Genomic DNA, 24,574 nt, shown 5'->3' with positions numbered 1-24,574 from the left:
ATACTTTTTAATTATTTACTAATTATATTTTACCTAAATTCATGTAATTACAAAAAAAAAATTGACAAAAAGTACGAGACAGAGGAAGTATTTATTAATGTACTATAAAAATTCAAAATGGTGCATTCGATTAAAACGGAAGTTGTATTACAATATATATATAGAGTAAAAACACCTCTTTTATAATAAAAATAAAAAAATTATACAATTTTATCTATTTTATTATTTTTAAAATACGTACACAATCAAGTCTTGATTATCGATTGAATACTTTTGTTTTTTTCTAAAAGTAATAATAAATATATATCCATACTAAAAATTTTTTAATATAAATTTAAATGAAATATAAAATATACATGAACAAAAGATAAATTAAACACTTATATTTTATTATCATATTATCTTAAACAACATAATTTTATATTTTAAATATCACTTAAAAATATATTTAAATAACATAAAACAAAATTTCAACTTATGATTCTTAAAGCAAACCCTAACACAACACTAAACAAACAATTTAACTAATAAACATTTGATATAAAACATTTTATCTACTTTTATTCTTTTAAAAATACTAATTATCTGAAATGACTCTTCATTTTCTTCACAACATTTATTATTATTATTATTATCATTATTATTATTATTATTATTAAAAATAATTTTATTAATCAGAATTGATTATTTAAAAAATTAAATCTTCATTCTCTCACAATGGTAATGATTGAATTATATATATACATATAAAAGATAAATTAGTACACTACATACTCTATTTTTAAAAATAGATTTAAAAAATTATAAACAAATAACTAATAAGATATCTAAAAAATTAAATTAATATATCAACATAATCCTTCAATTATTATTTATAGTAAAATGAAATATAAATTATACGTACAAAATTATATACAATTTATTATTAGATATAGTATTATCTAATATAAATTTAAACTAATTAGAATTATATTTACTATTATATTTATTTTTTTAGATATAATAATACATATGAATATTAAAATTATATAATCAATAAATAATAAAATTAATTTTGCAAATATCTAAATATATTAATAAAATTATTATATAAAAAAGTCTATGGAAATAATTATGATAAACTAAATATTTCTATTTAAATGATATGATATTTAATATATATACACATAATAAAAATTGTTATGAGTAACCATTGATTAAATATATATTAAATAAATAAAAATATATATTGGCTCATAATATTTTAACCAATCAAAAATTAAAGAAAAAAATTCAAAATGGTTATAAATTCATGCTTTACATTGTGGTAGGAGACATAATGAGTTCAAATATATTTATATGTATATATATACACGCGGGTAGGCTTGCGCTGTTGCCCATTAAGTTGCCGATTACAAATCGCAATTGAAACCGTTATTCCGGTTCGATTTTGGTTTGTAATTTCTCAAACTATAAACCGTCGATTTACGGTTTGAATATAAGGTTTGGTTGGTTCGGTTGCCGCGTCTGTGGATTTGTAATTGTGTAAATGTATAGATTATGATAAAATTGTATATTTTATAATAATAATAATAATAATAATAATAATAATAATATATTTATAATTAAATTTTGGATAAATTATATAACACCTTATAGTATTATAGTAAAAATGCACAAAATATCTTGTATTTTATTTATTGCGTGAAACTCTCTTGTGCTAATGTAAAGTTTGCACGAAACACTCTATTTGTTTAAAACTGATATCTGATTCTAAATAAAGACTTAAATTACACAAGTTCTATACAAATAAAAAACGTAAAATATTTTAAATAATTTTTTGAATAAAATAAATAATTGATCAATCATTTATATTTATAATTTTTATAAAAATTTGATATCAATTTGTCTCAAAAAAATAAAAAAAATAAAGGATTAATCAATTATTTATTTGTTTATTTTATTCAAAAAAATTATTTAAGATATTTTGTATTTTTTGTTTATATAAAACTTGCGTAATTTAGGTCTTTATTTAGAATCAGATACCGGTGTTTGACAAAGAGGGTATTTCGTGCAAATTTTTCATTAACACAGGGGAGTTTTAAGCAATAAATAAAATATAAGGTGTTTTGTGCATTTTTACTGGAAACACAAGGGGTATTATATAATTTACCCTTAAATTTTTTATAAAGATAAAAATAATATTCTATCCGTCCCTTAATAATCTGTCCATTTTTCTATTTTAGTTCGTCACGTAACAAAGTATTCATTTATTTTTTTAGTAACGGTACTTTTTACTAATATTAAAAATACTCTTACAACTTATAATATATTACACAAATGTTATTACTTTTATATCACGCAATACTGATAAGGTTATTTTTGTCTCTTATACTTTATTCATATCACATCCCAATATAATACTAATATTCTTAAAATCTTGTGTAAAAAGAAAACAGATAGATCGATAAGTGACAAATGGAGTATAAATATAAATAATTATTAATGATATTGAAAATAATACTCCCTCCGTCTCAAAAAAGATGTCTTATTGGGAGTAGACACGAGAATTAAGGAATAATAATATTTAATTGAAACTAGTATAAAGTATAAGGTAAAAGACTAAAATACCCTTGCTTTTTAAATGATTTCAAAAAGTAGGCTAGAGTAATAATTATGGGTAGTAATAATTATGGGTAGTTTGGAAAAGTATGAATAAATTTGTTATAAAGTGGAAACTATAACTAAATAAGGAAACAAGACAATTGTTTTGGGATGGACATAAATGAAAAAATAAGACAACTCTTCCGGGGCGAAGGAAGTAATTCTATATAATACGAATAATTATCTTTTTATTTATATTTTAAATTTTTTAGTTTTTTATTATATAATTATATTTAATTCAAACTATTTTATTATCTAATAAATCAAAATTTCTATATTTATTTTTATTTATTTTTAATTTAATTAATTACTAAATTTATTATTTTAATTATTTTTATATTGTAACGTCTAATTAATTATTATATACTACCTCCATCCCATAAAATCGGTAACATTTGCTTTTTGTACGTAGATTTTTGAATATTAGTATTATATTGGTTAATAATAATGACAAAAATATCCTTATTGATTGTGTGATACAAAAGTAATGACATTTGTGTAATATATTGGAAGTTGTAAGGGTATTAATTATATTAAGTAGGTAGTATAGTTACTAGGAAATAATATCCTTTTTTGGAGCGGACAAAATTAGAAAATGGTATCCTTCTTACGAGATGGAGGCAGTATATGATTTTTACATAAAAAAAACTAAATAATAAATATATATAAATAAAATTAAAATTGAATTAATTTTTTTAAAAACAAAATTCAAATTTTAAAAAATAAAAAAACAAAAAAATATATTAAAAATAAATATATGTAAATGATTCACTAAAAAAATGTGAACAAAAAAAATATACTACATTAAAGAAAATCTATATATTTAAATTTAGGATATATGAATTATTTATTATAATTATAAATAAATAAGAATATACTATTATAAAATTAAATAACTACTAATATATTTAAATTTAATATTTTATTTTCACTAAAAGGCAATGTGGAGTATTTCCCACCCTAAAATAAGAGTATGTTTATATTACACATCGGATACTATTTATTTTTTAAAAAAATATCTCATTAAATATATTTTTTATCTTATAAAATATCATATTAAATATTTTTTTTTTAAATTTTAAAATTTTAAAAATCTCCAAAAATTCCTACCTAAACATATTTGATCATTTATAATTATATTTGTTAAAATATCTATATGAATTATGTATATATCTTTTTAAAGGCTGCCTTGATAAAATAATTTTTTTTGTATATTTTATATATTATAAAGGTAAATTATACCATAAAGTATTTAAATAATAATAATAATAATACTCCCTCCATCCCAGATACCGTGTCTGCTATACTGTAGACACAGTATTTTAGGGGGATTGTAACTAGTAGATAATTAAGAATGTATTAGTGAAAATAATTATTTTATAATATAAATAATTATTAATTAAGATTAATATAACTAATTAGTTTAATTAAAATTTTAAAAAAAATTAAAAAATTTTAAATGAGATTAAAGTGTATAATCATGTTTCAAAAAAGAAAAGTAACATAGTATGTGAAGTGGACATAAACGGAAATGCCAACATGGTATTTGGGACGGAAGGATTAATAATTTAGAAGGTACGCAATTATTTGCTTGCAAGCAAGAATTATTGCATGCCAGCGGTGATCTTCTGAGCCTTCCATTTATTTTGCATTTTGAGTTGAGGCACACAAAAAGCAGAAAGGAAGGCGGTTTACTCTTCTTTGTTCCTTTATTTTACTCCCTTCGTGCAAAAGTATATTCTTATTGTCCTGGATACCATATTTAAAAAATATTGATATTATATTAATTATTGGTAAAAAATAAGAATAAATGATTTTTTTGCTCTTGTGAGTATATTAATGTAAAAAATAATGTCAATTATGTAATAATAATAAAGAAGTAGAGATAAGTTTACGGTGATATGATTATTTATGTAAATAAGACTATTATTTTGAAAGGGACAAAAATTGTAAAGAAGACTGTTATATTGAAACGAATAGAGTATTATTTATTTTAAGCATAATAATAATAATAATAATAATAATAATAATAATAATAATAATAATATCAACTCATCCACAATCCAACCATTCCATGAGTTTCCTTTAATTCACTAAGGCTAACAAGTAACAAACAAAATCGGTGCGTTGGGTTTAAGTCTGTCAATTGGTATATTTTTCTCGATTCGGAACATCATATGAATATCGAGTCTGTATCCGTATTTGGGTCCGAATCCGTTTTATATAATCTCGAACATAGTATTTCTAGTTCCAATTTCGTGGTTTTGTAAAATACATAACTTTTTAAATTATAAAAATATTACAAAATTAAAATATAATAACATGTTGAAAATAAATTACAAAAATAATATATATATATATATACATTTATAATATTATATATATATATGTCATTCGTCCCAATTAAAATGGGATAACATGAGGAAAAAATCTCAAACATTTCCGTAGAGATGTTTGAGGGATGACATGTCACGTGACCTATTGTAACATGTATCCTATTTAATTATTATTTTTACTCTATTTAATACATAAAATTTATCATTTATTTAAAAATAATATTTAATAACATCTTTTTAAAAGTTAAATGTATGTTTAAAATAGTAAACATAAGAATAAATTATTTTTTAAATATCGTACATAAATCATTAATAATTTAAGAAGTGTAACTAGATTTTATATTGGATTAGTGCCCCAACTAAAACAATTTGACAGAAATAGTCATCTAGCGCCGAAGTTATTGATATAGCAGCGTCGCGACACGTAAAAAATTGTGTAAATGACACGTAGGCAACGTTTGAAGATCATTTCTGCCAAATTTTTTTAGTTATGAGACAAATTCAGTACAAGAGTCTAATTATGTTACAGAAATTTCTAGGAAATCAAGATGAAATAACAAAGACAAAAGAATACAAGAATTTGATAACCCATTTCGATCACAATGATCTAAGTCTGGGGGCGTTGCCAAGCCAAGAATTTTACTATAAAGTACGCAGACAGGCGTTAAAGTGAGAATACATGGATATTTATCGGCTAAGCCTACGTAAATAATATCCAAACCATATCTCTAAAATCTAGAATATAATATCTAAATCATATCCAAATTATATCCCTAGATTTTAGGATATAATCAGGCTTCATATCTCAACAATCTCTCACTTGAAGACTGATTGTATCTTCCACTTCAACATTTTACTCATTCGCAATGACAGCGCCAAGCTTCATTCTTCACTCATCGAGGCCCATTGAGGTTAAACATAACCTCAATTCATCTAAGGTCACCACCTAGATTGTCTTTCAGGATTGCTCATAAATCGACTTACTACTCCCACTGCACGTGCTTTCCACCTCCTAAAGGTATCAAAAGCATCGTAATTACACTTAAGGAAATATACCTATACCTCCCTTGTAACATCGTCAATGACCACGGGGTAGTACTGTGAGCCTCCAAGGATCGATACAAAAGTTGGTTCCCACAGGTCCGTATGAACCAACTCCAACTTTTCCTTTTCTAGGTCTCTCCCACCCTTTGAGAACGCCACCTTTCGTTGCTTCCCAAAGATACAGTCCTCGCATACTCCAATCTCGACAGACTTGAAACCTAACAATCTTCCCTTTGACATGAGCTTCTCTATCCCCTTCTCGCTCATGTGTCCGAGACGAGAATGCCATAAATTTGTGTCATTATTTATGGCCACGGAACTGATTCCGTCTTGCATGGTTTTTGTCACGTAGAGTGTTTTATCTCTTCTCCCTTGGGCCACCACAATGGATCCTTGAGTTACCTTCACGACTTAGTTTAAAAAACTGTCGAGTAACCTACCTCAGCCAATTGTCCCACGGAAATCAGATTCCGTTTTAGACCCATGACATGTCTCACGTCATTCTATTTCCACTCCTCACCATTCGGTGTTCCGATTCGAACCATCCCTTTACCTACAAATTGTAGTGTCTCATCACCTTCAAGATAAACAACACCAAAATTACCTGCGGTATATGATTTCATGATTCCCGAATCACTGCATGAGTGGAATGACGTTGCTAAGACCAAAATCCATGACTCCATTGGACTGCTGACGCTCAGAATTAGCGCATTGGATATATCCTCCGCTGCGATTGCCGAACCCTGATCCTTCTCTGGCGCCTCGCACTCTCGTTTCAAGTGCCCCTTGCAGTTCCAATATACCACATGACTTGCATCTTCCTTGTCTGTGTTCTCCGGCTTCAACTTTGACCATTCTTGATTTTCACCATTTCCCTTTGCCTCAGATCTAAATTCAGTCGAGACATTCTCCCAAAGGGTTAGTCGAACCGCACTCATCGTCTTCCTGTCGATCTTCTTTTACTCGACTTCATCCATCTTGACTCCCACAAACAAACCTAAGGTTTACTTGATATGAGAGCACATCGGATATCTCACCTCAGATCTAAATTCAGTCAAGACATTCTCCCAAAGGGTTAGTCGAACCGCACTCATCGTCTTCCTGTCGATCTTCTTTTACTCGACTTCATCCATCTTGACTCCCACAAACAAATCTAAGGTTTACTTGATATGAGAGCACATCGGATATCTCGCTTCAGATTTAAATTTAGTCGAGACATTCTCCCAAAGGCAAAGTCAATAAATCAATATTTAATTAGTACTCTTCATTCAACACTTTTACAACAAATACCAATAATGTTATTATGTTCTCTATCTTTGTTTACTTTACTTTTTAACTAAATTTTCAAAAATATCTCAACTACTTATCACATTTTTAATAAAATATTCATTTTTTTGAATTACCGTGCAGAACCCAAATAAACTAATTTTAATGGACCGCAGGTATATTTGGCAATATGTTCATTTTGATTATGAGAGCAAAAGTGTTATATCTAGATAAATTCATGAGATGTAAAAAACAAAAAAAAATACAACTTTTTATTATTTCTAAAATTTTATAACACTTTATAATTATCAATTGTTTTAAAATCTAAATAAAATTATTTAATTCAAAATATTAACTAAAAATAATAATAACGTGATATGATATTTATTTTGAAAAAAAAAATCATATTAACGTCATCAAAAGTAATTTAAAAATCTATATATAAACAAATTGCATATACTTAAAAGGAAAATAATAAATTATAAAACACACCCCAATTTTAGATTGGTTTACACCGCACGCCTGTATAAATTCAATAGTTAGGCATATTGAACGTGGGATTAAGCAAAGCAGTTTTTGAGTTTGTTTATTGAAGCATATTATAAATCTGTAGTTCCTCTGTAATTTGTAGGCTCTTCCTCTCCGTTTAACAGAAATCGCAACTCTTCTGCAATCGGTTTGAGAAATAGAGAGCGAGAGAGACTCTCTGTTGCTTATCTGAATGACTTCAGTTAGGTATGGAAATGGAATTCATGCCTCAATCTCAATTCTGCAAAAGACGTACTCATGATGATGATGCACATGTGATAACTTATATATATATATATTTATGTATGTATATTTCTGTTGCGTGCATATTCTGGAGTGTGAACTGAAGGTTCCTTGGCGCAGGTGCCGATTCAGGATGAATTTCTATCCTTCGGTGCTGTTCTTCTCGATTTTTCTCATTGGTTGTTCCTCTGCTCTCGAGGTAAATTGAATGTTTGTTTTGCTGTTTTTTATGGTCAATCAAAAGCAAACCAGAGGCCGCTTGTGTTGCCGTGTATAGAATTTGTATGAGTGTTTGCTCAGATAATCAGTTTCTGTATTGTTTGGTGAACGGTTGCAGCAAGGAGAAACTTGCGTCGCGAACAAAAACTGTGACTCGGGGCTGCATTGCGAGACTTGCCTTGCGAACGGCAATGTCCGGCCGCGGTGCACTCGTCTTCATCCTGTCAATCCATTTTCAAAGGTTTGTTGGTCAATCGCTGTATTGATTTTCCACATTTTCTAAGAATCGGTTTATCACCATATCCGCTTTAATTTTAGGATTGCTCTGTTTTTATTTGTTAGAAAATGAAATTGTGTCGAACTTTTGAATTACTTGTTATTCCTGCTTGAATTTGAAAGGAATTTCGATTGTACAAAACTTCATACTGTTAAATGACTTAATGGAGAAGAGCTAATAATTCACGTTTTGAATACCTTCTCTTGATTAATTCTGACGCAATCAAAGTTTAGGTGAAAGGATTGCCGTTTGATCGGTACTCGTGGCTAACAACTCACAACTCCTTCGCCAGATTTGGAGCCAAATCAGCTACGGGAAGCGTAATATTATCTCCACAGAATCAGCAGGACTCCATAACTAGTCAGCTCAGTGTAAACCATTCTCACTTTTCCTATTTCCATTCTCTACTTTGCATAAATTAATTTTCCCTTTTCCATAGTTTGTTTTACATGTCATTATGATGCTCACGTGATCTTGCGCTGTCGCCAGAAAGTAGTTTTTGGGGTTGTTAGGGAGTGTGTTATGCGTTTTGCCATCCAATTTGCTGTTTTTTTAAGTGAGGGCTAGACATTCCATTAAAAATTTCTTGGGTTTTTTTTTTTTTTTTAAAAAAAGTATATTATTATTATAATATAATTTTATTTTATTTTATTTTGTTGTTAAGGAAAGGTTTTTTGGGTTGACCATTGGCCTAATAGGGAACTAACTACTCCTAATTAACCATTTCAAAGGTGTAGCAAAACGACTTTGTAGCCCAATTAGTTTAAAAAATTACTAGTTGGAAAATGGATCTTTTATAATTAAATTTGGAACTAGCATAGATGTGTCTTGGGTTTGTGTTTATATTTTATATTTCGATTATAGTAAGAATAGTAATTTTTTAATATGAAAATTTAATAATAAAGAAGTATAATAATAAAAAAAATTGTTAAAAAATAGGGCTTATTGAAGTCACAAAGACAATAGACAATAAAAAAAGAAGGTATTTTCTGGAGTTTGGATCGAGAAGATTTTATTTAAATTTTGTATTTGAAAAAGAATGTTATTTTAATATTAAATAAAGTAGATATAAAGTAAAAAATAAATATTATAGAAAATATAAATTGGTTATTGTTCGTTAAAATAAGAGTAATAAAATTACGAATTTATAGAATTATTTATTATAAATAAATTGTGTATAAATTTAACAGTCTATCAACAACAAAAAAAAAAAAAAAATAATTACATAATTGTGACGTATGGATAAAATATAATATTTTGATACTAGTAAAATTTGATAAACTAAATCCAAAGAAACTATAACTTGTCTTGTGAAGCCTGGAAAGATTCTATTTAGGTTGCAATTCTGGCAGCTTTAATGAGATACAGCTGTGGAAATTATTTAAAGTTAGGCAAACGCAACGCTATTGTCGCAGAGTTAGAAAGGCTGGTTAAATATTCATTTATTTGACTACTCTTATTTATAGGCAATTATCTTACCCCTTGTTGCTATCTGAATCTAAGTTTAAATTTGAATTTATGAAATGGTAGTATCAAGTATGAGGCTAAAGCAAAAGAAAATAATATTTTTCTTTCTATAGGTTTTGTTCTTACCTGACTGACTTAAAAATTGTGTTAAAAGGTAATTATCAAGAATAACTAAAATTTAAAACAAACACAACCTAACAATCTTGCCGAAAGATTTAATAATTTAATTAGTGTTACATTTTGATTTTTATAATCATCTTTCATTTAAACTGATACAGCCAATTTTATTATAATAATTATACATCTAAAACACTTTATTATAGTTAAAAGTTAAGCAGGTGATTGACTATTGCTATGAACATGTTTTGCTTAACTATTTTAAGTAGAAATATGTATTTAATATAAATTTAAATGAAAATAATTTATCTCAATCCAGCAAAAGTATATTTGTTTGGCCGGGCATATATAAAAATAAATTAATCAATTGTATTTAATACTGAAATAGAATTTATATAGAAATATTTTGAAATATATATTAGAATACGCATTTAATTGATGATATATTTGTGATGTAAAGATGGTGATAAAATTATCATATGTGTTTAAATTAATTATAATTTTTAAGTCAGTAGAAATATAGTTGCTATCTATTGTGCGTGTATATACTTAATTGACAAATTTAATGAAAAGTAAACATACCTTGTTTTAAATTTGAAATATTTTGTATATAATATTTTTAGTGAGAGATATGAGTTAGAATGCAAATATTTTTTAAGAAAAATATATAATAATGTAAAATAAATTGTGTGAAATAACGGAATATTAAAATTGCAAGTACCTGATATTGTGTTTACTAGGAAGATTATAACCATATTATTTTAGGTTTTTATTTTTAATTTTATATGAATATCATTCTTTTATCTTAGATTATCTTTGAAGGAAAAAATTAAATAATAAAAGTTACTGAAATAATATAATAACAAACCCTTAATTTACATATTAATTCATCACTAAAGGGTGTGTATGCTTTGTAGGATAAAATGAAAATTATTTTTATTTTCAAGTGTATTGTATAAATGTTTTTTTATTTTTTTCTTTTGAGGTGTATTATTATTATTATTATTATTATTATTATTATTATTATTATTATTATTATGTGTTATCAATTTATACTTTACATTTCTATTATATTAAAATAAAATTTATACTGTTAATGTATAATTATTTTTGTCCTTATATATTCGCATGTTGCATTGAATAATACCATTTGAAACTGTAACTACAAATAGTTTGTATAAAATAGTACTATCTTTCATCTTTAGTAGTTGAAAAGGATTTGGTATAGATATTTTTGTCGGTATATATTTCACATGTTGTAATCAATAACATCATTTGACACTATAACTATAACGAAAGTGTGCATTGGGCAAATCCCAACCGCACTTAATATTTTGCAAACTAGGTCTGACAGATACGTCACGCTAGGCGATCCATATGTAGCAGGTTACCTGAGGCGTCGGGTGTTTGAACGCATGACCTCACGGTCACAAGTCCAACCCCCACGCCACCATGCCATCCTTTCGAGACAATAATCTTTGATCTTTAGTAGTTGAAAAGATTATATGGTACCGAAATATAATTGAATATGTTGAAATAGTACATCTGAAATTGACATGAATTGTCAATAATATAACAATTTCTAACATCAAACATCAAATTTGGACCTGAATTCTAATTTATAAATGAATATGCAAATATATATGATTTAATAAATATATAAAATGAATTTTACATCAATATTTAGTGCTAAAAATTGTTACTTAGCTAGTCCATGTCAATATGTGTTTTCAGTAATGACTATTGAAAACAGATCTGATGCTATTTCCTCGTAGTCACGCATTATCTTAGCGCTGCTTAATATGTACATATTGTTGCAGAACGGGGTGAGAGGATTGATGCTAGATATGTATGACTTCAACAATGATATCTGGCTATGCCATTCCTTTGGAGGAAAGTGCTACAACTACACGGCTTTTGTAAGTATGTCCAGCCTGTGTGTCAATGTGTTCAATACCATCATCAATGAAGCCATTAATTTACTCATGTTTATGATTCTAATAAAACTTAATATTACTGCTCACCAGCAACCTGCTCTAAATGTCTTGAAAGAGGTCCAGCTGTTTCTCAAATCGAATCCTTCCGAGATAGTCACTATCATCATCGAAGACTATGTTACATCTCCTCAAGGCCTGACTAAGGTTTTCAATGCTGCTGGATTGAGAAAATTCTGGTTTCCGGTGTCGCGAATGCCCAAGAACGGCGGAGAGTGGCCGTCAGTCGATAGCATGGTAAAACAGAACCAACGATTAGTTGTCTTCACTTCTAAATCTTCAAAGGAAGCATCGGAAGGCATTGCGTACCAATGGAAGTACATCGTGGAAAATCAATGTGAGCCTACTAATAAACTCCGGGACTTTTTTTACATCCTATGTATTGAAACAGGTCGTTTTGTTATTACTTTCTTGTGTTATGAAATCACAGATGGAAATGGCGGTATGACAGCTGGATCATGTCCTAATCGAGCAGAATCATCTCCAATGAATGAGACATTGAGGTCCCTTGTTCTAATGAACTATTTTCCAGACAATCCTGATCTCGCCACTGCCTGCAAACACAATTCAGAGCCTTTGATCACAATGATGAACACATGCCATCGAGTAGATGGTAGACGATGGCCTAATTATATCGCAGTTGATTTTTACAAGGTATGATATGTGCATGTTGTGTGTATCTTTTCATTCAACGAAACCTGAAACATTTCAATAATGAAACCTTGCAGCGAAGCGATGGAGGGGGTGCACCCGAAGCAGTAGATGAAGCAAATGGGCAGCTAATTTGTGGCTGCAAATCTATATCTTCTTGCAAGGTTAACATTTATTGTCATGATTGTCGCCTTATTCTCTGTTTTCAAGAAACGAATGTGGAATATCATAACCATGCATACACATGGCGCAGGAAAATATGACATTTGGAGTATGCGAAAAACCCGAGGCAAGTATTGCTCCAGCTGCAGCAGCCAACAACGAAACCAGCTATGGAGTGTTCGACAGTCGGCCCGAGCAACTGCAATGGCTGCTCGGCATACTTCTCGCGACAATCCTATCCCTGTGAGTTCTTGCCATGCTTGTAACAATGTGAATTCATAATTCTTTGATTTCCTGGTAAAGCAAAGTTAGTGTAGTATAGTATACTTGCTGCCTTAACATGTTAAAAAGAAAAGAAAAAAAATAATTGGATAGCATAAAACAGAGTAATTGGAGAGGTAGATGATCATATGTAGTTTCTTCTGCCATTACAAGCTTCAAGTTGGCAGATAACAGCAGCTATGAATCTTGGCTGGTGGTGAAATTCATGACAGAAGAAAATTTAAAATGGCGTTACTGTTAATTAGCTAGCTGCAAGCTGTTCTTGTTGTTTACTTGTGTTAGAGAGTCTTGAGTCTTGAGTTAGATGGATGTATTGTATGTATTGCTGCTGCTTACTTGCTTTCGGATTCTTTCTATTGATATTACCATAATCGAAAAATGATCTGTAGGAAGTTATAAATGCCTGAACCTTGCTTGATTCATTTTTTTTTATAGTTAATAGCACTTCGGTTACATCAGTTACAGTGTTGATCGGATCAAATCATCAGCGCTAATTCAGTACATGTATATAGTATAGATAACATATATATATATATGACTGCATATGATAATATGATATAAAATACATACTTGAAGAGTACATAATATAATTTTATGTTGAACAATATATTATTCATTTCAGCATAGTTAATATATTCATACAGTGTAATAATTTGCACAACACATACTTAGAATATTGCTGTGATATATTAAAAAAATGCACTGTTTGCTTTCTGTGTATATTCTTGTTGATTTGATTGACTCAATCGGTATGATAATCACAGCCTAATTAACAGATATCTATAGGTTTGAAATGGCAAACTAAATAAACAAATTATGTATGTTTTTGGCTCTATTTGGTTTCTTCAAACTATGCAAGTCATTCAAAACTCTAAGGGTAAAACTATGAAAAGATTGAGAATATATATATATATATATTTATATATAAACATTTGAAACTCGTAAGGAATGGCCTGATGGTGTGAATGAACTTGTGATTGTGAGATCATAAGTTCAAATTCTAATGCTTTCAAATTCATATGTCATACATGTTTCGTCTAGTGTGACTTGTCTTGTCAGGTCTAGTTGACTAGTCGTTCTTAGCCGAACTAGGAATGTGTATGGACGTACTTGGGACATGATATTTGCGATTTTGGATATATTCAAAGTGAAAATGAGTTTGAAAGTGAATTTGTGCTCTGATGTGTTTTTGGAAGTGTGACGAGTAATACAAAGTGAAAGTGAATTTGCCGGTCGATGTGTATTGGAAGTGTGACAATTAATGGAGTTTGTTTAGATATCTTTTTTAAAAGTAAATTGAAGTTTTTGAATTATTTTTAAAAGTAATGGTCGTGAATAGTCTTGAATTTAAAATATGTTTAAATACATTTGAAATTATAATAACTGTAATGTTAATTGATAATGTGAAATAATTTTTTAAATTGTATGTATAAGGTAAACAATATCATATATACTTGTGTTATAGTAATTTTTTTTAATCTAAATTTAAAATTTCACATCTTTTATAAAATTAATTTATATTAATTATAAATAAATATTGCACATATTTTTTATATTATATAATTTTAAAATATTTAAATACATATTCTAAAATTTTTAATTACATGTTAAATTTATTTTAAAATTATCAATCTTAATTATATAAAAAATAATAAAATAATATTATAATTTATTAATTTTAACTAATTAAACATTGTTATGTTAAATATGATATCAATAACAAAAGATCCATTTAAAAAATTTTATTAAAATTTTATTTCATTTATATTAACGCTTTTACTGCTATAGATATAATATATAAAATAATTAAAAGTAAGAGTAAAATGGTCAAATAAAATATTCCCTTCGTCCCGGATATTTTGTCCGTTTTACTAACTATAGATACAGGAATTTAGAAGGAGTATAATTAGTAAATAATTAAAAATATATTACTGAAAATAGTTATCGTATAATAAAAATAATTATATATTATGATTAAGATAACTTATTAATATAATTAAAATTTAAAAAATTATAAATTATATTTTTTAAAATAAGATTAAAGTGTATAATTTTTTTAAAAAAATGAAAGTGACAAAATAAGTGGGACGGCCGGAAATAGAAAGATGGACATGAGAAGTGGAGCAAAGAGAGTATTAAACTTATATTCTTTCTATTTATTCAAAACATATACATTTAGGTGTATATTTATTTATCAGCGAGTTTAACGGGTAATCATATTTCAAATTTATCCTTATTTACATCAATATTGTTAAATCAAATTAAAATTGAAAAGAAAAAAAAAGTACCAATAAAAAATATTCGATATTATTATTTAAATCTAATATTTCTTACTCTTCGTTTAGACAAAAAAATATTTTGGAGTTATATGATATTAAAAAATTTTAAAAAGTAAAAAATTACCGAAATATTTAATTTATATTTTAGGAAAGAAAAACATATTTTGGGTTATTTTTTTTAGTTTTTTAAAGCTTTGTTTATCTAACAACAATTTTCAATTTTAATACTATTTACTTTTCAAAAATACCATATCAAATATATTTCTCTTCCAAATTTTTTGTTTAACAAAATAATACACTAAAATTTCAAATAAATTGTGCAAATAAAACATTTAGAGTGTGTTTGATTCTAAGAAATCAATATTATTTATTGATTTTTTAACAAAAATATATTTATTTTGTCAATCACATTTATGTTTACTTCTTTTCTTAAATTTTTATGAAAGAATGTTGTTTTTTTAGCAAAAAAATATATTATTATTTTTTATTTCTTATTATAAAGACAAAAATTAATAATTATTATTCACTTTTATTAAAATTTATATTCAAATATTTGAGCATACAAGTGAATGACAAAAAAAATACTCCTTCCGTCCCAAAATTAAATATCAATTTGCTTTTTGCACGTAGTTTTAGAAATATTAGTATTATATTGGGATATAGTAGGAATGAAGTAAAAATGACTAAAATAACTTTATTAGTATGTGTGATATAAAATAATGACATTTGTGTAATATATTGTAAGTTGTAAGGGTATTTGTAATGTTAGGTAGATAGTACAGTTACTAAAAAAGGAAATGGATACTTTGTTATGGGACGGACTAAAATGAAAAAATGGATACTTTATTATGGGACGGAAGAGTACTATTTTCTTTTATAAAATGTTAAATCAAAATAATATTTAAATAAAAATTTAAAATCATTATTATACTTCAAATTCATTTCAAGACATACCAAATAAAGCCTAAAATTTTTAGTAAAAATAAATGGTATATTATAAACACTTCCTTGTATTTTAGTAAAAATGTAGAAAACACCCTATATTTTATTTATTGCTTGAAACCTTATAGTGTTAGTGTAAAGTTTATATGAAACACCATCATTGTCCAAAATTGATGTTTGATTTTAAATAAAGACCTAAATTAGGTAAGTTTTATACAAATAGAAAACGTAAAATATCTTAAATAATTTTTTTATAAAATAAATATTAAATAATTGATCAATCATTTATTTTTATAATTTTTATAAAAATCAGATAATAATTTGTCTCCAAACACTATAAAATGAATGATTAATCAATTATTTATTCGTTTATTTTATTCAAAAAATTATTTAAGATATTTTATGTTTTTTATTTGTATAATACTTACATAAATTATATTTTTAATTAGAACCAAATATCATTTTTGGATAAGAAGAATATTTCGTGCAAATTTTACATTAATATAAAAGAGTTTCACGCAATAAATAAAACATAAGCTATTTTGTGTAGTTTTACTAAAATATAAAACAATGTTATACTTCATCTGTCCCAGAAATATAGTTTTAACTGGGTTGGACACGAAATTTAAAGAATATTGATATTATATTGATAGTTAGTAAAAAGTATGGATAAAAGACGTTTTTGCCCTTGTGAGTGTATTAGTGTAAAAAGTAGTGGCAATTGTGTAATAAAAATAAAAAAGTATGGATAGTTTTACGGTGATATAGTTATTTATGAAAATAAAATTATTGTTTTGAAATTGACAAAAATAATAAACAAAATTATTGTATTTGACGGAGAGGGGATAATTTACCAAAAAATAAATACTACTCCCTCCGTCCCAGATACCGTGTCTACGTTGCCGGTTCTGTCCGTCCCATATACCATGTCACTTTTCTTTTTTGGAAAATGATTGTATACTTTAATCTTATTTTAAATTTTTAAATTTTATTTTTTTAATTTTAATTAAACTAATTAATTATTTTAATCTTAATTTATAATTATTTATATTATAGGATAACTGGAGATAGTATTAAAATATGTATAGAAAGTGAGGAGAATAATTGTTTGTAATGTATTTGTATGGGAGTAAATATTAAAAGTAAGTACGGTACAAATGTGGTGTTGGGCGAGCACAGGACAGGACAGGACACAACTAACTGTACATGTAATAAAAATAAAAAATAAAAAATAAAAATAAAAGTAGGCTAGCCTGGGACAAGTTGTCCACTGTTCCCCGCACATTCCTCTTTTTCTTTGACCATTGACCAAACCATTTCTTTACGAATAAATAAAATAAAAATAAATAAATAAAACACTCTTCTTCGATATTAGCCATTTAGAACTTTTATGTCACACTTTTGTATCCGACCGTCCCGTCACGGTGTCCCTTTATTATACACCTAAAAATTTAAAAAAATAATAATTAGGAAATAATTAAAAATATATTAAGTGAAAATAATTATTATATAATAAAAATAATTTTATATTAAAATTAAAATAATAAATTAATATGATTAAAATAAAAATAAAATAAAATTATAAAATTTAAAATGAAATTAAAGTATATAATTTTTTTTGCAGAAAAATAAAATAACAGAATAAGTAGGACAGATGAAAATGAAAAGGTGAATATCACATTAAGGAATTAATAATAAAATATAATTAGTAAGTAATTAATAAAATATTAATAAAAATGATTATTATATAATAAAAAATTAATATAAGTAATAATTTAATTAAAATTAAAAAATTATCAATTAAAAAATTTAAAATGTTATTAAAAGGTATAATTATATTTCTTAAAAATAAAAGAAGAACTAAAATGAAATAGACGGAAATAAAAATAGAGGACGAAAAAAGTGGAACTGAGGGAGTATCTTTGCATTATTGTAAGATATACTTGTGCCATTTTAATTGACATATTTTTTATTTTTATTTTTATCTGTTTCATAATAATTGATATTTTTCTATTTTGGATAAAATTTATTAAATCAAAATATATTTTAGCAAATGTAAATCAATTTAATTAATTATATAATATATAAACTCATACATTATATATGATCAACTCAAAATCTCTTTATTTATTTATTTCCTAAAAAAATATATTTTTTTTTTTTATCTAGGTTAAAACTTCACATATTTTATAAAATTAGTTTATGTTAATTATAAATGCATATATTTATTTTTTTAATTTTTATAATATAGAAAATTTTATTCTCTACAAAATAATACTCTATCCGTCCCTTAACAAACTATTAATTTTTTTTTTAAATTTTGGCTCGTTCTTTAACAAAGTATCCATTTTTTTTTAGTAATTGTACTATCTACTTAACATTACAAATACCGTTACAACTTACAATATGTTACACATATGTCAATACTTTTATATCACACAATACTAATAAAATTATTTTAATCATTTTTACTTTATTCATACTACATATCAATATAATATTAATATACTTTAAATTTCGTATAAAAAAAAACAAATATTTACTTAAATGATAGAGATAGTATCTATATTGCATAGATTTTTTATTACAAATATATGTCATCGAATATATCACAACTTCCTCAAATTTTTTGATCTTTTCACCCTCGTCAAATACTAAGTAAGAAAATAAAGTTAAATATAAACAACCAAATATAAAAAAATATAAATACTGCTCCCCGACAACGGTGCCAAAATTGCTCGTGTGTCGCACAATTGCAAAATAAAATATTAATTCTTACGCCATTGAAAATGCAGAATGCAACATATATATATATATATATATGGTTAGTAGGGTCGTCTCTGCATGAAAGTAATAAAAATTTGACAACTTGATAATTTATAATTAAATATATATATATATATAAATAACGGGGATTTGAGATTTGATTTACTACGCTAAATAAAAAAAAAAAAGAATAATTCAAATTAGAAAGAAAATAAATTAAGCTAAAATATAACCAAATATCAAAATTAACTAAACTCTAGCCTAGGTATGAATTTTCGTTCGGGATATGAAAATTTGTTCATCGACCATAATCAACTTTATTGGTTTATTGGATAAATTGACTATAGTTGATCTACACGCGTTCACAACCAATATTTCCTTTTTCGATAGCTAAGGTGCGACCGTTACCTATTTCGCTAATCGAGTGAGAATCCTAGGTACGACCGTAGCATTGCAAACTCGACAACATTAAGAACTAGAAAGTCCAAATTCAATTTAACCAAATTCCTACGAGAATTTATTCGAAATTGATTTTAATTCCTCCATATAGTATTCTTCCTCTAGATTACATAATTACGGGTGTCAATCCTCAATATTGCTATGAAATCTCAAACTAATACGTGACCACAAATATCAATTTAAGATTTCTAATATCGTCAAGCAGAGAAATTAAAAATATCCAATACTAATAAACGTCAAATTAAAATCAAACCAAGTCTCACAAATTCATATCCCGAACTTCAATTTATAGCTAATCTAGAAAATAAATTACTCACAATCCATAGAAATCGAAAATGCAAAACAAATAAAGAAGTTCATCATGACTTCAATATTTGAAAATCAACAACCAACCAATTTTAAGAATGAAAAAAGAATCTCCTCAAAGTTTGTCTGCTCTGCTTCCGGAAGTTCTCTGCACCGCACTTCGTTCTTTTTTTCATCTCTTCTCCCTCAAAGGATTGATGTCGTGATGAAGAATGTGGTAGTCCATTGGTCTCTTAATTATCTATCTCATGATCTCCTTTTAATTAGATCATATTTGCAATTTAATCATCACATAATATTTATATTGTCAATTCACCTCGGAGGGTTTTTTTTTTTTGTTGTAAATTTTTATATTTTCTATGTTGTGTACTTGCGTGATCATGCCTAAAGCCATTTTCTCCTAAATACGCCTAAAAAATTGTCAATTCCATAAAATCTATTACATAATAAAAAAACACACCATAAGGAGTATATATACAAAATTTCGCATACAAAAATTGCTCAAAATATAAAAAAATACTATCATATATAGCACGTATCAAATATCTATTTATTATAGGCATATAAGTTTAGAAGAAATGTAATTAATAAATAATTAAAACATATATTAGTATAATACAAATAATTAATGTAATTTAAAAAATATAAATTATACAATTAAAATATAATTATCATATATAGTTGTTTTTTTTAAAAAAATAAAAATTTGTGAATATGTATATATAAAAAATAACTTTCCATAAGATAGGAGTCCAACAAAAAAAGCTAAAAATTATTTTATAAAATTCACTATTAAACAAACCCAACGGCTTCACCCACCCTTATCAACTCACACACGGATACGCCTCTTCAGTATTGAGGCCATGTTTGTTTGAGTTCTACTCCTTCAGCCTCACCTATTTTGGCTCATTTAAGTTTTAGTTATTATTTAATTAGTAAATAATTAAAAAATATATTAGTGAAAATTATTATAATTTAATAAAAATAATTAAGATGATTAAATAATTTCATTAAAATAAAAAAAATTATAAATTATGAATTTTAAAATATAATTAAAATATATAATTATATTAAAAAATAAGACAAATTATGTGGAACGAACGAAAATAAAAATAATGGACAAATTAAGTGAGACGTAAAAACACTATTTATTCATTGTCAGTTATTCATTTTAAAAATTTAAAACTCTATCCGTCCCAAAATAAGGTTATAATTTTCAATTTTCGTTCGTCCCAAAACAAGGTTACAATTTTTTAATTTAGTAACTGTACTACCTAACTAATATAATAAATACCATTTCAACTTACAATATATTACACAAATACCATTACTTTTATATTATACCATACTAATAGTGATATTTTTGTCTTTTTTACTACAATTCAATATAATATTAATATTAAAAAATCTACGTACATATCTTTATTATTTATGCTATTTACATTTTTTATTTAAAATATATTTTATAAAATATTTTAAACAATAATAAACAATAAAATATACTCCTACTTTTTATTAAAAAAATAGGTCAATACAATTTTAAATACTCATTAAAAAAGTTAAAATATTAAATACTTAATTTAAAATAATATATATTTATATTTTTAATACAATTCTTTACACATAAAAAATTTATACACAATTTATTCATAGTAAAGTAGTTTATCAACGTATAATTTTATTATTAATACTTTAACAAATTACAATAATTTTGCCACTATTTTCTATATTTGCCTCTATCATTTTTTAATAAAATTTTCATAATATTCTCATTTACATTTTAACTAATTAATTTTAATACTTCAACATTCATCTGCTTTTGCATATAGTTTTAAAAATATTAGTATTATATTTGGATGCAGTAGGAATAAAGTAGAAATGATTAAAATAACCTTATTAGTATTAGTATACGTGATATAAATATAATGACATTTGTGTAATATATTGTAAATTGTAAAAAAAATTTATAATGTTAGGTAGATAATATAATTAAAAAAAAATAAAAAAATTGAATAATTTGTTATTAAAATAAAAAAAATGAATACTTTCTAACGTGACGGATGAAGTATCAAACGACGAACATCCAACCAAAACATACCCTAATTGATTTAAACAAGTGGAAGCCTAACACTACTATTTGAGGTTATCAATGTTCATATAGTAAAAGCGTACATTACATTCTAACCTAACTTCATATTAATTTGAATGTGAATATGATATGACGTATTTATTTGCTTTTGGGAGTGTGGTGCGGTGGACCAATCCCCACGCAAATTCTCTTTGACTTTGACCGTCAACTTAACCCCACCCACCACCCCTGACCTAACCTAACCTAACCTAACCCAACCAGAGTTAAGTTAGGTAACCCACATGCTTCCCAAAGGCAATGACAATGGACCACACGACACGAGACGAGTAGCAATGGCGGATGGATGATGCCATCGCCAGTACAAATTCGTCAGACACACCACATAACGTATCATATCATATCATATGCATAGTAGCCACCAAGAGAAATTAATCAAATGTATATTCGCATCTGTTTCTGCTCCTAAATTGTAGTATTTGTATCTAATCCTCAGAAAATTAGCAGCAGAAGAAGTAGAAGAAGAAGAAGAAGGGTGCAAGTTTAAGAAGAACATGCCTGCAAGTTTGGAGCCGTTGGATACGGCGGTGCAGATCCCTTGCCATTTTCGGTGTCCGATTTCTCTGGAACTGATGGTGGATCCGGTGACCGTTTGTACCGGTCTAACGTACGATCGTTGCAGCATAGAATCATGGATCGCCACCGGGAATACCACGTGTCCGGTTACTCGGACGCTCCTCACGGATTTCACGCTGATTCCGAACCACACTCTGAGGCGGCTGATTCAGAGCTGGTGCGTTGCGAATCACTCGTTCGGAGTTGAGCGGATTCCGACTCCGAAGCAACCTGCCGAGCCTAGTTTGGTTCGGAGTTTGTTGAGTCAAGCTTCTTCTGAATCGACCTCGTCTGGATTGAGAGTTTCGGCTTTGAGGAGGATGAGGGGACTTGCGCGTGATTCGGAGAAGAATCGCTCTGTTATTGCTGTTAGTAATGCGACCAAGGTTTTGCTGCCGATGGTGTTCGCCGATGTTCGGTCGGACTCGGAATCGTCTGATTTGAATCTCGAGAGTCTCGCGATTTTGTCGATGTTGTCGCTTTCTGAATCGGATTGCATGTTTGTTGCTGGTGATGTCGATCGCGTCGGATATCTGGTGAGTTTACTGTTCCATTCGTCGATTGATGTTCGGGTGAACGCGGCGGCGGTGATTGAGGCGATTGTGGCGGGGATACGCTCGCCGGAGCTCCGATCGCAGATCGGCAGCGTTTCCAGAGTATTCGAAGGTGTAGTCGGAATTTTGAATTACCCGTTGTTCTACGCGAGGGCGGTGAAGGTAGGGATCAAAGCGCTGTTCGCGCTGTGTTTGGTGAAGCAGAACCGGCAGAAGGCGGTGGTCGCCGGAGCGGTGGAGGCGTTGGTCGACAGACTCGCCGATCTGGAGAAGTGCGACGCGGAGAGAGCGCTGGCGACGGTGGAGCTTCTCTGCCGGATTCCGTCGGGATGCGCGGCGTTTGCATCGCACGCTCTGGCGGTTCCCCTGCTGGTTAAGATCATCCTAAAGGTATCGGACCGCGCGACGGAGTACGCCGCCGGGGGATTGCTGTCTCTCTGCTCGGCGTCGGAGCAGTCCCGGCGGGAGGCGGTGGCCGCCGGCGTGTTAACGCAATTACTATTACTCGTTCAAAGCGATTGTACGGAACGAGCGAAGCGTAAAGCGCAAATGCTGCTGAAACTATTGCGGGACTCGTGGCCGCACGATTCACTCGCTAGTTCCGATTATTTTGCCAGAAACGACGTCGTTCCGGCGTTGTGACGTGTCATTTTTTTCTTTTTTTTATTATTAATTTTATTTTAATGTTCAGCTACAGTTGCATTTTTTTTATGGAAGGGGGAACACAACAATAGGTTAAAAGCGATAAGGTACATTCAGCTCGTGCACTTAACTTTAATGATGATATATACTTCTCAGTTCGTTTTTGCGAAAATGTTTAAATACTGATATTAAGTGGTAATAATATTTTTAATAAAAATTAAATAAGTAAAAAGTAAGTGAAATATTATAAAAAATTAATAAAAAATAATTATGATAAAATGATTATTATATTTTAAAATAGAAGTAATAAAATTGTAATTAGATAATTTTATTTTTTTTTTACTTTAAATAGATTATATAAAATTTCAGTAAACAAATAAAAAAATATGACTTAATTATCCTAACAAGAAGGTATATATATATTTCTACCCTGCTACGAGATTTCATAAAAAACTGTTCTTACGACTAGTCATTATTATTATTTTTTTAATAATTAATTTGGATCATTTCTGCAATAATCAGAACTCACAACTTATGAGTTTTTTTTTTTTTTTTCATTTGAATTAAGTTTGAAGATTTAGTAGAAAGAAAAAAAAAATATTTACAGTTTTAGGAAATATGACTTTGTTCATCAAACAATAATTTTCAGCTACGCGCGGCCAAATGATAGAAATAACGACTTTTGCAAATATGTGA

The 24,574-nt window shown here is 27.5% G+C and overlaps 2 protein-coding genes across 4 annotated transcripts; both read left to right on the top strand.

Annotated features, from left to right (window-relative positions):
• The first annotated feature begins 7,859 nt into the window (after nt 1–7,859).
• Nucleotides 7,860–13,691, top strand: LOC127254745 (PI-PLC X domain-containing protein At5g67130-like). 3 transcript variants are annotated; one of them, XM_051280018.1, is made up of 9 exons: nt 7,860–8,024; nt 8,181–8,259; nt 8,398–8,520; nt 8,790–8,927; nt 11,961–12,059; nt 12,168–12,471; nt 12,565–12,788; nt 12,863–12,949; nt 13,039–13,688. In XM_051280018.1, the coding sequence occupies exons 1-9, from the start codon at nt 8,011–8,013 to the stop codon at nt 13,192–13,194; spliced, it is 1,224 nt and encodes a 407-aa protein (XP_051135975.1). In that variant the 5' UTR covers nt 7,860–8,010; the 3' UTR covers nt 13,195–13,688. The 3 variants fall into 3 exon arrangements, with proteins under 3 accessions (XP_051135975.1, XP_051135967.1, XP_051135977.1); XM_051280010.1 differs by having other exon boundaries at nt 12,168–12,788; nt 13,039–13,691; XM_051280020.1 differs by lacking the exon at nt 7,860–8,024 and having other exon boundaries at nt 8,849–8,927; nt 13,039–13,691.
• Nucleotides 13,692–22,397: 8,706 nt separating this feature from the next.
• On the top strand, nt 22,398–24,038 carry LOC127251832 (U-box domain-containing protein 26-like). The gene has a single exon (XM_051275739.1). The coding sequence runs from the start codon at nt 22,622–22,624 to the stop codon at nt 23,876–23,878; it is 1,257 nt and encodes a 418-aa protein (XP_051131696.1). The 5' UTR covers nt 22,398–22,621; the 3' UTR covers nt 23,879–24,038.
• Nucleotides 24,039–24,574: the final 536 nt, after the last annotated feature.

This window comes from Andrographis paniculata, unplaced genomic scaffold (genome assembly GCF_009805555.1).
Source record: "Andrographis paniculata isolate CXL003 unplaced genomic scaffold, ASM980555v1 Contig12END, whole genome shotgun sequence".
NCBI lineage: Eukaryota > Viridiplantae > Streptophyta > Magnoliopsida > Lamiales > Acanthaceae > Andrographis > Andrographis paniculata.
The sequence above is the reverse complement of the archived record's forward strand: the minus strand, read 5'-3'. Positions and strand labels throughout refer to the sequence as shown.